Below are 13773 nucleotides of genomic sequence, written 5' to 3'. Positions count from 1 at the left end.
AAATTTTTGTTTCTTGCTCTTTATTCTTTAAGAAAATACAAAATGGATATCTGTAATTTAAAAAAATCTTCAGAATTCAGAACACTGGAGTGTGGTCCCATCAAGTGATTTGCTGGTGGTTCCTTTCACAACTAAACAGAATGGACCCTGTGAGACTTTCATGCTTTGCATATTGCAAAATTCATTCAGCTAGTCTGGAGTGTTACTGAAGGTTTATAGTCCAACTAGTCTGGATTGTTACTGAGGGTTGACTGGGATAACATAGTTGATCTCATACAATAGCTGATCTCTGGAAACTAAAAAAAAAAAAAAAAAAAAAAACCAAAAAAACCCCACCAGCAAATGAAGATAAAATCCTACATAACCATTTCTCTAATCATTACCTACAGATGGTCTGAAATTCATCTGTAGGTTCAGATGAACATTTACAAGATAACCTTATCTGAGATTTTCTTCTGTTTGCTAATATTATATATTTACATTGAATGACTTCTGAATTATCCTTACAGCCACATCTGCCTTCCATATCTGACAATATAAATGAAGTAGACTTTCACCCAAAGGATTATGATCGCATACTGGCAGTCATATCAAGAGAAGGAGAAAAAATTCCAGTAATTCTCTGAATTTTTTTTTTTCCAGAAATGTTGTTGATAGATAAATCATTCTATTATTGAACATACAAGTATATATTACACTGAATAATTTGAATTTAATTAATTACAAATGAACATTTCTAGGATTTGTGTAACAAAACTATAATATGTCTTCATTAAATAAATTTCTAGTATGTTTATTGAAATTAAATCTGTTGTCTTGAACAGAAATTTAATAACTATTTAGTAACTAACGTTCTTGAACAGAAGTTCAGTAACTATGTTCTATTTTGTACCTTTTACTTTTATTAATTTTTCAGTTGGATACTCTGGTGACTGCAAAAGGACCAGTAGAACTTTGGTTGCAGGATTTATTGTGTGTGCAGCAGAATTCATTGCATGGCATAATTAGGACAGCATATTATCAAATTAGTGACCCAGGATATCAGTTGCTGAATTTTCTTAATCAGTTCCCAGCACAGGTGAGATTACAGGATGTGGATTTGTGTATGGAGTCTGGGTTGGGGGTGGGTGGGGAGATGGGGCGGGATGTAAAGAGCATATAGGATTGTCTATATGAGGAAGTTTTCATAGAGGATACAAGGATAAGGATCTACTCAGTAGAATGCAGTCCTTAATGACTTCAATTTTGGTACCCTAAACATAGCATAATATTTTTCTCGTAATCTACTTCAGAATGACTTTTTTCTTCTCTTGGAGAATAGGAAGTAGAGCTTATATTTTCTGTGATGGATATTGAACCCCTTTCAGATGCAAATAAAATTTCATGTGCAGATTGATTTCTCTCTCATAATTAAGGTTGCAAGAGCTATGATTATGTTATTTATCTCATCATTTACAAGATTTGCCTCATAGTGCATATATTTGTCACTATGATAATGCAGTCCTAGTAGAAACCTATCTTGAAGGATTCTAGTTTGCCTAGAGACTCTTCCATCTTACTGATAATTCATAAATTTCATTAACAAGTAATGAATTGTTTCCTATTCTCTACAAATTCTAACTCTGTAATTTGCTAATCAGTACAGTGCTGGGTGTAATTTTTTTAATAGAAATTCTGCAAATGTTAAAACTGGCCAATACTTTGCCAATTTAAAAAAAAAAATTAAGTACACTTTAATAGAATTATCTTAAAGCTGTATTTATGACATAATTATGTATTATCTCAGCAGTATTTATTTTAAAAAGTCTACTATTTTTCTTTAAACAGATAAGGACTGTCTGTCTTACTTGCATGTCAGATATTTTGAAGTGGCTTTATTACCATCTGCAAAGATCTTCTTTCTCATGTCTTGCTAATCCATATGTTTTTATGTCCAAAGCATTGTTTGTGTTGGCAGGGGGGAGAAGAAGAAATGGTCTTTGGCCAAGAAATTTAAAGTACAGAGAAAGAAAAGCTGTGTTATAGGACAGCAAAGAAATTGGGCAACATACTGACAAATACTTGAAATGTTTTCTTTCCTTCAAACTGCCTTTTTCCTGTCTCAGAAGCTTCTATTACAGGTAGCATGAAAAAGGTCACATCCAAAGATTTTTAATTTTTTTTCCTCTAACTGGTCATTCTAAAATAAATTTGGTTTAGACTCTACTGATGATAGCCTAATGATTCTAAAATGGTGAGATATTTCCTGCTGCACAATCTCTGTAACCACGAACTTACTACAGGTATAGGGAGATAGAAAAGTAGAAAGAATGGGTGAGTCAAATTTTTAACTCTTGGTGCTTTGTGACTGTAGAAATGTGGGGAAAAAAGGTATTGATACAGTTCTCGTTTATTTTGTCATGGGTGTGCTGCTACTGTAAATCAAAATCAGTCTGAGACTGTAGTTTAAACACAACATCCTATAACTCTCTAGATTTATTTGGAAGCAAAATAATGTGCAGTTCAGTGTGCTTTAGCCTGTACTCCAGTCATGACACCATGTTAGAAAGATAGCAATCCATCCCATGTTCAGTAGAAATGCACAGAATTTTTTTTTTTTTTTTGTGTTCTTTAATTAGCTACGAATGGGAAATTTTCAGGACTTCTCCCCACAATTTAAGACCTCTTCATGTTTGTGATATTGGAGTACACTTAGGGATTGTAAGTGAAACTGACTCATTGTTAATTTGTGTCTATCTCAGTATGCGACAAATTTTTGTAAAATTTTAAAAATGTTTTCTCAGGAGTTTCCAGTACCACAGCAAAGCCAACTAACTCAGCACAGTATCCTGGTGAGATAGCATCACACTGGAAGTAATGATAATCTCTACACCATAATTTATTGTTCCTATTACACCTAAGGCTTCTATAATAAAGGTAGTGTTCAACAAGTGATTTTTTTTTTTTTTTCACATATTAAATTTGTAGGTTGGATTACTGGGAATTCAAATGTTGTGGACACGTGATTCAGAAGAAGCTCTACAGAATGCTAAAGAGGACAGAAAAATCATGCAAGTAACCAATGGGAGATTTCTGGAGATTCTGAATATGTTGATTAGCCAGACCACGCATGATCTTTCCAAGTTTGACAGAGTGAAATTTGAAACGCTTATTACCATTCATGTGCATCAGCGTGATATTTTTGATGATTTGGTAAAGTATAGATTTTGATTTCTGACAATTAAATGCATTTTCTGTCATAATAATTTTTCTTATGTGTGGTAGTTAGTTACACGTGTATGCATGTTTTCATAAGACAGAGATACCCATAATCTCACCATAGTAAAACCAGTACATTTTTGCCTAAACTAGAATAAAATCCATCAGTTCTGTCATCTAAATATTTGCTCCAAATTTTTATGCTTTTCTTAAAATATTTCAATTTTCCACTTCTTCCTACAGAATTGTTTTGATAGACAAAAACCTTTTAGTATGTCCTTTCTTTAAGAAACTGTTTCATTACTCTTACTTGCTTAACTAAAAAAGTTGAGTCTGCTGAGGGTGTTGTAGCTTTATCATCATAGATAATTTCCTTATTGCTTGTTACAGAATCTCAGTAGTTGGCACTAGGCTGCACTTTAGCTCCACCTGTTCTAGAGTTACAGCAACATCTTCTATATCTCCTTGTTTCTTCCTTCTGTCTCTCCTATTCCTTTGGACAGTAGGCTACTGCAATTCTCTTTCTGGTTCCTAAGGAGAATACATAGAAGACAAACAAACAAAAAAACCCTACTAAAACCTACAGATAAAGCCAATCCTATACTTAAACTTTGTAGACTGTGGTAAATTGTTGTATTGGCTTTGTGTGGCAAGGTTTTGGTAGCAGGGGGGGTTACAGGGGTGGCTTCTGTAAGAAGCTGCTGGAAGCTTCCCCTGTGTTCGAGAGAGCCAATACCAGCCGGGTCTAAGATGGACCTGCCACCGGCCAAGGCCGAGCCAATCAACGATAGCGGTAACGCCTCTGTGATAACATTTTTAAGAAGGAAAAAAAAGTTGGAACAGATGGAAAACGGCAGCCTGAGAGAGGAGTGAGAACATGTAAGAGAAACAACCCTGCGGACACCAAGGTCAGTGAAGAAGGAGGGGGAGGAGGTGCTCCAGGCGCCGGAGCAGAGATTCCCCTGCAGCCCGTGGGGAAGCCCATGGTGAGGCAGGCTGTCCCCCTGCAGCCCAGGGAGGTCCACGGTGGAGCAGGTATCCACCTGCAGCCCGTGGAGGACCCCACGCCGGAGCAGGTGGGTGCCCGAAGGAGGCTGTGACCCCGTGGGAAGCCCACGCTGGAGCAGGATCCCGGCAGGACCTGCGGATCTGTGGAGAGAACAGCCCATGCTGGAGCAGGTTTTCTGGCAGGACTTGTGACCCCGTGGGGGACCCACACTGCAGCAGTGTGCTCCTGAAGGACTGCACGCCGTGGAAGGGACCCATGCTGGAGCAGTTCGTGAAGAACTGCAGCCCGTGGGAAGGACCCACGTTGGAGAAGTTCGTGGAGGACTGTCTCCCGTGGGAGGGACCCCACACTGGAGCAGGGGAAGAGTGTGATGAGTCCTGCTCCTGAGGAGGATGAAGCGGCAGAAAATAACGTGTGATGAATTGACCGTAAACCCCATTCCCCTTCGCCCTGCGCCGCTGGGGGTTTGGTAGAGAATCCAGGAGTGAAGGTGTGCCTGGGAAGAAGGGAGGGGTCGAGGGAAGGTGTTCTGAGATTTGGTTTTACTTGTCGTTACCTTACTCTGGTTGATTTGTAATAAATTGAGTTAATTTTCCCCAAGCTGAGTCTGTTTTGCCCGTGACAGTAATTGGTGAGTGATCTCTCTTGTCCTTATCTTGACCCACAAGCTCTTTGTTATATTTTCTCTCCCCTGGCCAGCTGAGGAGGGGGAGTGATAGAACAGCTTTGGTGGGCACCTGGCATCCAGCCAGGGCCAACCCATCACATATCAGCAGTAAAAATATGCAAGAGATGTAGTGTTGAGGGATTGCATTTCTCAAAAAATAAAGGAATGTAAACAATTGTATTGGGTCTGGCTGAGATGGAGTTAACTCTCCCCATAGCAGCCCTCGTAGTGCCGTGCTCTGCATCAGTAGCTAGAAAGGTGTTGATAACACACCAGTGTTTTGGCTACTGCTGAGCAGTGCTGGCACAGCATCAAGGCTGTCTCTCCAACATTTTTTTCCCCCCTCAACGGGCAGGCTGGGGCTGGGCAAGATCTTGGGAGGGGACATAACCAGGACAGCTGACCTAAACTAACCAAACAGATATTCCGTACCATATGACGTCAGCTCAGATACAAAAGCTAAGGGAGATGGAGGGGGGGGGGCATTTTTGTCTTCCGGAGCAACCACTACACGTACTGAAGCCCTGCTTCCCAGGAAGTGGCTAGATATTGCCTGCTGATGGGAAGTAGAGAATAACATGATTTGCTTTCTTCTTTCCTTTCGTGCACGACCTTTGCTTTCACTTTATTAAACTGTCCTTATCTTGACCCACGAGCCTTTTGTTATATTTTCTCTGCCCTGTCCAGCTGATGAGGGGGAGTGATAGAGTGGCTTTTGTGGGCATCTGGCACCCACCCAGAGTCAACCCACCACAGTCCTTTTTGGCATCCAACGTGGAACCTCCATTCCACCCTTCGCCTCTGTGCATCACATATTTAAGAATTATCATTAAAATCTATATTCATCACACAAAATCTTCACTCACATCAACAAAAAAGAATTCTCCACACTGAAATTGAAATAATATCATCACACCACCGACAAAAAGCGGACAATTTACACACAATCCACCCCTTGTCCCTTCACCACAATTACAACAACAAAAATTCCCCACTTGTCATGCAGCTCTTCACTGTCTAGCTGTCCATGTTTTGTTCAGTCCATGTTTTGCCCATTACCTCTCTCAGTTACTATCCTTACTCAAATTCTTCACATTCCCCCCGGGCTTCAGCACCAAAAAGACTGTGGTGGGTTGAACCTGGCTGGATGCCAGGTGCCCACCAAAGCTGTTCTATCACTCCCCCTCCTCAGCTGGCCAGGGGAGAGAAAATATAACAAAGAGCTTGTGGGTCAAGATAAGGACAGGAGAGATCACTCACCAATTACTGTCACGGGCAAAACAGACTCAGCTTGGGGAAAATTAACTCAATTTATTACAAATCAACCAGAGTAAGGTAATGGCAAATAAAACCAAATCTCAGAACACCTTCCCTCGACCCCTCCCTTCTTCCCAGGCACACCTTCACTCCTGGATTCTCTACCAAACCCCCAGCGGCGCAGGGCGAAGGGGAATGGGGTTTACGGTCAATTCATCACACGTTATTTTCTGCCGCTTCATCCTCCTCAGGAGCAGGACTCATCACACTCTTCCCCTGCTCCAGTGTGGGGTCCCTCCCACGGGAGACAGTCCTCCACGAACTTCTCCAACGTGGGTCCTTCCCACGGGCTGCAGTTCTTCACGAACTGCTCCAGCATGGGTCCCTTCCACGGCGTGCAGTCCTTCAGGAGCACACTGCTGCAGTGTGGGTCCCCCACGGGGTCACAAGTCCTGCCAGAAAACCTGCTCCAGCATGGGCTGTTCTCTCCACAGATCCGCAGGTCCTGCCGGGATCCTGCTCCAGCGTGGGCTTCCCACGGGGTCACAGCCTCCTTCGGGCACCCACCTGCTCCGGCGTGGGGTCCTCCACGGGCTGCAGGTGGATACCTGCTCCACCGTGGACCTCCCTGGGCTGCAGGGGGACAGCCTGCCTCACCATGGGCTTCCCCACGGGCTGCAGGGGAATCTCTGCTCCGGCGCCTGGAGCACCTCCTCCCCCTCCTTCTTCACTGACCTTGGTGTCCGCAGGGTTGTTTCTCTTACATGTTCTCACTCCTCTCTCAGGCTGCCGTTTTCCATCTGTTCCAACTTTTTTTTCCTTCTTAAAAATGTTATCACAGAGGCGTTACCGCTATCGTTGATTGGCTCGGCCTTGGCCGGTGGCGGGTCCGTCTTAGACCCGGCTGGTATTGGCGCTCTCTCGAACACAGGGGAAGCTTCCAGCAGCTTCTTACAGAAGCCACCCCTGTAACCCCCCCGCTACCAAAACCTTGCCACACAAAGCCAATACATGATGACACAAGCTTATTACATTTTACACAATTTGCCTTCCATGTCTCAGTCGGATCGTCCCTTCGTCATGCCCTTTGTTCCAATGTGTTTGGTGGATTTAGCAGTGTGTTGTTTGCTAATTTCACTTGGGGAGTGAGCTGCACTACCAAAGCAATTTAAGATTTATTTGATTAACACAGATGTTGTGATGATCAGGTTAAGTGATCAGGACATTTTTTAGTATCAGTTTAGCATACATCTGAACGTATTGTGTGATGCTTATGTGTATTTCACTACTTACATAGGAACTTTAACCTGAGTAATCACTCATTATTCTCATACAAATAAGCATTTTATCACAGTTATCAAAGACAATAAATATGGATGCTCAATTATAACATATACATTTGTTTACTTTCTTTTAAGGTAAAAATGCACATCAAATCACCAACTGATTTTGAATGGTTAAAGCAGTCTAGATTCTACTTTAAAGAAGATTTCGATAAAGTCTTGGTATCCATTACAGATGTTGATTTTGTTTACCAAAATGAATTTCTGGGTTGCACTGATCGTCTGGTTATAACACCTCTTACAGACAGGTTAGAAAAACAACTATATAATGAATACTTTAAATATTTATAGTGTTTATTTAACATATATCTTTAAAGAAGTACATACTGAATTAAGTCCTGTGTGGGCTAGGTCATTCATGAAAATTTTGTCTTACATTTGGTTAATCATACTCTTTTAGAAAAGGTAAAATAGAGTCTCAGTAATTTGTACACTTAGTAATTCCTAGAAAAATTTTATCACTGCCTACTCTTAAAAAAGAAAAAGATTTAGTTGCAGAAATGAATAGTTTTAATGTTATATAGTAATGTATAATTTAGTAGTATTTCTATACTGAAGAAAAGATTAGGTCAAATATTTCAAATTCTGTAATAAGGAATTCTTTAAAGATTTTGTGGCTACCAATGTCTTTGAAAGTCCAAGACAACCAGTCAGTGTCTGTTGTCTTATTAGTACTGGGAAACAGTTTAGATTTCTCCATAAGAATCTAGATGTTGACAAAGTCCCAGCTGTATGCACTCACCTGCCATTGTTCTCTAGCCAGGCAAGCAAACAACCATTAATTTTGTTTCAAATGTGGCTTAACAATGAGAACTATTTTTCTTTTTTCCTCTTGGGAATTTCTTGGCTTCTTTTCTTGTCAAAATTTTTCCTCCATTTATTCCTTTCTTGAGATGTCACTTTTGACCAAATTAGAAAATAGAAGGCCAAAAGATACTTCACTTGCAAAAAGATCCCCTCAAGAATCAAAAATAACTTCCAACCTACAATCATTTACTTTGCTACCTATGTGAAGTATGTGTCTGTACAGATTTTTGAACATCTTTATTTTTCCAGAAGAGGTAGGACTGCTATTGTGACAATATGGAAAGTGCACGACATTTCTGCAGTGAACTGTACTGCTCTCAACAATCAAGTATTTTTCATGCAAAATGTTAAATTCTACCCCAAAATTTGCCTTGACTCCAATAAAATGGTAGAATTAAACGCTTATGTCACTAGAAATTTTCTTATTGGTTAGAAAACATCAAGGTCCCTGCAGTGCAAGTTTGGCATAATATATTACAGTGATTCAAGCTAAACTGTAGGAACTAGTTAGTCATTCAATTCTGTTCAATTATGGATTAAAACCAGAAATACTGTAGTTAGAAATGTGTTCAGAGTATGTTGAGTTGATTTGACAGTGAAGTTACCCTATCATTTGTATAGGAACTTTGTCATTTAATTCCTTTAGCGTTACCCTTCCATACCTTACCATGAATGAAAATTGTAATTAAGACTCTCATATAACTAAAACAGTAGTCTAAATTTTTTAAGGCTTAAAAAAAAAAGAAAAAAAAAAAGGGTAATGCTTAGGGTTTTTTTTTTCTTAAAGTTGTAAATTTTTTTTTACCCATAATTGTGGAAGGGGCCATATATCCTTATTCTTTCACACTTGAGGATTTAGACAAAGGTAACCTAACCTAATGAAATGTATACAGATTAGGATGCTGCAGAATATGATGAGGTGGCAGAATTCAACAGTACAATCTGCTCTTTATAGCTGCCAAAAGAGTTAATGACAATTGAATTCCTTTATGTGGTGTGCATTAATTTTTTTTTAGCTTGTCTAATAATCACAGTTTGTAAGAAACTATATTAACACCACATAAAATTTTTTGCTTTTATAAGTAACATTTAAATGCTGTATTTTGTGACTTATACTGCTCTGAACTTCCTGCACTCATGGAACTGCTTTTTGAAGAAGTAATGTTTCAACATAAGAGCTGTAGAATATCACATAACTCATTGTCATATATATACACATATATCTTTCATATGATTTAATGAATTAATATGAATTAACATTTATAGGTGCTATATAACTTTAGCACAGGCTTTGGGAATGAACATGGGAGGAGCTCCAGCAGGACCAGCTGGAACTGGTAAAACAGAAACGACGAAAGACATGGGAAAGGCTCTGGGAAAATACGTAGTAGTCTTTAACTGCTCTGATCAAATGGACTTCAGAGGTTTGGGTAGGATTTTCAAAGGTAAGACTTCATGTAGGATAGAAGAGACCTCCACAGGTCATTTAGCAGGTGCAATTAGAGCAGGTTGCTCAGGACCTTATCATGTTGAGTTTTGAGTACTCCAGGGATGGACATTCCACAACACCTCTAGGCCCCTGTTCAACAGTTTGACCATCCTCATGTTAACATTTTTTTATACTTTCATTGACTTGGAATTTCCCACATTGAAACCTGTGTCCATTGTCTCCTCTCCTTCCATTGCATCTCTGAGAAGAGCCTGGCTCCAGTTTCTCAGTGCCTTCTATTAGCTAGTGTGAACAGCAATAGGTTTTCCCCTTAGCTTTCTCTTCAGGCTCAACAAATTGTGTTCTCTCAGCCTCTGCCTCTGTGTCATGTCCTCCAGCCACTAACCATCCAATGTCTCTCCTCTATTGGTAAGCCCCAAACTGAACACAGTACTCCAGCTGCTATTTCACAAGTGCAGAGTAGAGGCAAACAATGATTTTCCTCAATGTGCTGGCTACACCCTTGCCCAATATGTGGCTGGCTTCTTTTGCTACAAGGGTGTAATTCTGATTCATGTTCAATTAGTTGTTAAGCAGGACACCAGGTAATTGTCTGCAAAACTGCTTTGTAGCCAGTCAGCACTGAAGCTGTACTGCTGGATGGAGTTATTCTGTTCCAGATGAAGGACTTGAACTTCATGAAGTTTCTGTCAGCTCATTTTTCAAAATTATGGTATTGTATGTATTGAGAAACAAGGGGTGGAACTATTAATAATTTTTTTAATGTGGTTTTTTTTTTTAGCAAACAAATAATGTGGCATAAAAGTGCCTAAAACTGTGGGTTTATAAACATATTGCCCCTTTGAAAGTCAATCTATTCAAATTTAAAAAAAATCTTTGAGTACATGACAGAATCCCTTTAAAACGATTTAGCCTTAACTGCATAACAATAATATACCCTGAATAAACTGGATAAATTTTTCACTTTTAAAAAGCTATCTTTCAGTATACATGAAAGAAAACTACTGCCTGCTGGTACATCAATATCATTTGGGAAAAAATGTTGCTACAAATTTTCTCATAAAATGTTGCTAAAGGGACAACAATTTTCTTAGTTGCTACTAAAGACATGTTACTTTTCTAAACTGAAAATAGGCAACTGTGAAATTAATCCTTTATGAAAATGTTATTGTTATTAATATAGTGCTACTAGATCTCTCCTTCCATTTAATTTTATGTCTTCAGCTCTTTCTTTCATAGACAAGTTCACACAGAGCATTGTCCACACTTTGAATGTTAATATCCTGTACCATAACATGAAAAACTCATAGTTTAGTGTGGACTTAGATGGTAATGCTTATGCATAGAGATATATGCTGTAAGATTAATATTTTCTGCCTTGTGAGATTCAGAGTTTTATTTAAACCCCTAGTTAGTGCAAAAATAATTTCAATTTTTAATTTTAACCTTTATGATTTGTAAGAGCCAAGGAAAAAGTAATTTAAAAGCACTGTAAAGGCTGAAAACCCAAATGAAAATTAAAAAACTTGGGGATTTTTTTGTTGTAGCGTTTAGGGTTGGTCTTTTGTAGCTCTGAGTCACTTCTTTTTAGTTTTTTAGATTGACAATACAGCTTTTGGCAAATAATTGAATTGCCCCTTGACAATAAAAGGCTACATTCACAGAAAGATCTGGATGAAAAGATCTGCCAAATGCCGCAAGATATCAAAAGATTTTTTTCTGATTTTGATTCACTTTTAAGCATTTTGTATAAATCAGCTAATATTGATTCAGATTGATATGGAAATAGTCAGGTAGATTGGAGGAAGATAGGCCTTGGCCACAGGGCAATAAATAAAACTAATTTTATTTAATAATTTGAAAGAAAAGTCATCTAGTTCAGATGTCTCAAATATGCATGAAGAACAACAGATAATAAATTTTTCTGTCCCTGTTTTAGGTCTTGCACAGTCTGGATCTTGGGGGTGTTTTGATGAATTCAACCGAATTGAGTTGCCTGTCTTGTCAGTAGCAGCACAACAAATCTATATTATTTTAACAGCAAGAAAAGAAAGAAAAAAGCAGTTCATATTTTCTGATGGAGACTGTGTAGATTTAAATCCAGAGTTTGGAATTTTCCTAACAATGGTAAATGTAGTAATAATTCCAGAGAAGTGATGAATTCTACTATATATAAGTTAATTAAATGGCGAGGTGAAAATAACTGATTTTATTAATTAAGTGATACTGTTGCTATACAATTAGACTAAACTACTGGAGCACATAAATAATCTGATTATTCATGAATTGCATGCCTTCATTTTTACTTTAAGATTATTGAAAAGGTTCATAATTATGTCCATTCATTACTGTATTGCAATTCATTATGTAGACTAAGAGTTTGGCCAAACTTCCAGAATTCTCTGTGCTCACTGAGAGGACTGAAACACTAATATGCTTTACTACCTTAGCTTGAAATACTTTACAGTATTAGTGAGAAAGATACTGTAGGGGAAAAAAAAAAAAAAGAACATTCACTTAAAACAGGAGATACAGGAAGGACATTTTTGAAGGACATATGTCTTGTCTAATGGGTACTTTACATGGATATATAAAAAGAATTCTTCAAGATGATTTACAGAAGACAAGTATGATGATTCTGGAATAAACCACCCTCCTTGTACTGTGGTGACAACAGGTCTTTTCAAAACCTGTGCAAAAAATTATCAGATCCTTTCATTTGTTGATACAGCATGTGTCTAAACTAGTAAATACAATGCTGGATGTCCACTTTTCGCCTTCTGTGGCAAAGGCACCCATTCTGGTCTTGTGCATCAATCCTGGAATCAGCGTGGGCATTATGACAGAACTGTACTTCTTGTATCATGGAGTTTTTATGGGTGGTATTTGAGATACATTGTTCCCTTTCTTATAATGACTACCTGTGAAAAAGACTTGCAGTATATATAGATCAAAGTTAGATCCCACAACTGAATGGATGCTCTGTGCAAAAAAGATATGCAAGACAGTACATGTAATTTTACACCAGTTACCAACCATAACACAAGGGAGAAACACAAATTCCTGGATTTAGAATATTATCTTTCAGAGTATGCTGTCTTGTTGCCACAGGGTTCCTGAGGCTTCATAGCACTAATGCCTGTCATCTCACAGGCAGAAAATTTTACAGTGTATGTTTCCTAATACCAAGGCACATGGCAATCTAAGATGACTTTATGGGAAATAAAAATCTTCATCTGCATGTTCGAGTGCAGGATAATAACTGAGGAGGTCATAAATATCTTTTCACTGCTTCTAGTTTCTTAAATGTCACCTATTTGATGTCAGAGTGATTCCTCATGTTTGCAGCACATTTCCAGAAATCTATTAGTCAAACTTTCTTGGTCATTAAAATTTTCTTTCATACAATTTTGTTGTAAAGTTTTCATGTTTTAATTTTGTTGACTGTGTTATTTTTACTGTTTCATTAGATAGTATTCTCTGCATATTCTTGAGCCATTATTAAAGTCAGATCTGTTACTAAAAGAGAATTATGATTTCTTATATGATTCTTAATTCAGTGGATAGGATTCACTCACAAACTATTAAATGTTCCATGAGATTCTGTACTTTAAGGCTAGCCTTTTAGATACAAGAATTAGAGAAGGTTATCTTAATATTTCTTCACTGTAGACTGCTTCTTATCCTTTTTAAAATTATTATTATTAGTAGTAGTAGTATTAGTATTAGTATTTTGGCTCTTGCTAGACACTGAATTTTTAATATGTTACAAAACCTACCTCCTGCAAAATGGTAATGAAAGCTATTTGCATTGGGAATATACTAGAAGAAATTGACCAAATAGATTGTATTCCATGAAATTTTAAAACTCTGATTGCTGGCTTGTTATGATAAAGAAATTCAGTTATTACTCTGGCAATTATGCATAGGTTATTAAATTCGTAATTATGGTTGAATTTTTTTCTTCACATTTTAATCATTACTAGACAGGAGTTCTAACTCTAAACAGATCTAGGTATTTATGCATAAATTTACTTTTGTT

At 38.0% G+C, this 13773-nt stretch overlaps 1 protein-coding gene across 1 annotated transcript in view; it reads left to right on the top strand.

Moving 5' to 3' along the window:
- The window catches only part of DNAH8 (dynein axonemal heavy chain 8), a 148697-nt gene that overhangs the window by 52993 nt on the left and 81931 nt on the right, over nucleotides 1–13773 (top strand). The window contains exons 37-42 of the mRNA XM_030036172.1: nucleotides 510–614; nucleotides 917–1078; nucleotides 2968–3192; nucleotides 7550–7722; nucleotides 9548–9726; nucleotides 11671–11858. Of these exons, the coding sequence (XP_029892032.1) occupies nucleotides 510–614; nucleotides 917–1078; nucleotides 2968–3192; nucleotides 7550–7722; nucleotides 9548–9726; nucleotides 11671–11858 (1032 nt within the window). The remainder of the gene's footprint in view (nucleotides 1–509; nucleotides 615–916; nucleotides 1079–2967; nucleotides 3193–7549; nucleotides 7723–9547; nucleotides 9727–11670; nucleotides 11859–13773) is intronic.

Source organism: Aquila chrysaetos, chromosome 13 (genome assembly GCF_900496995.4).
Source record: "Aquila chrysaetos chrysaetos chromosome 13, bAquChr1.4, whole genome shotgun sequence".
Taxonomy (NCBI): Eukaryota; Metazoa; Chordata; class Aves; order Accipitriformes; family Accipitridae; genus Aquila; species Aquila chrysaetos.
Note: the sequence above shows the minus strand (reverse complement) of the source record. Positions and strands in the feature narration are given on the sequence as shown.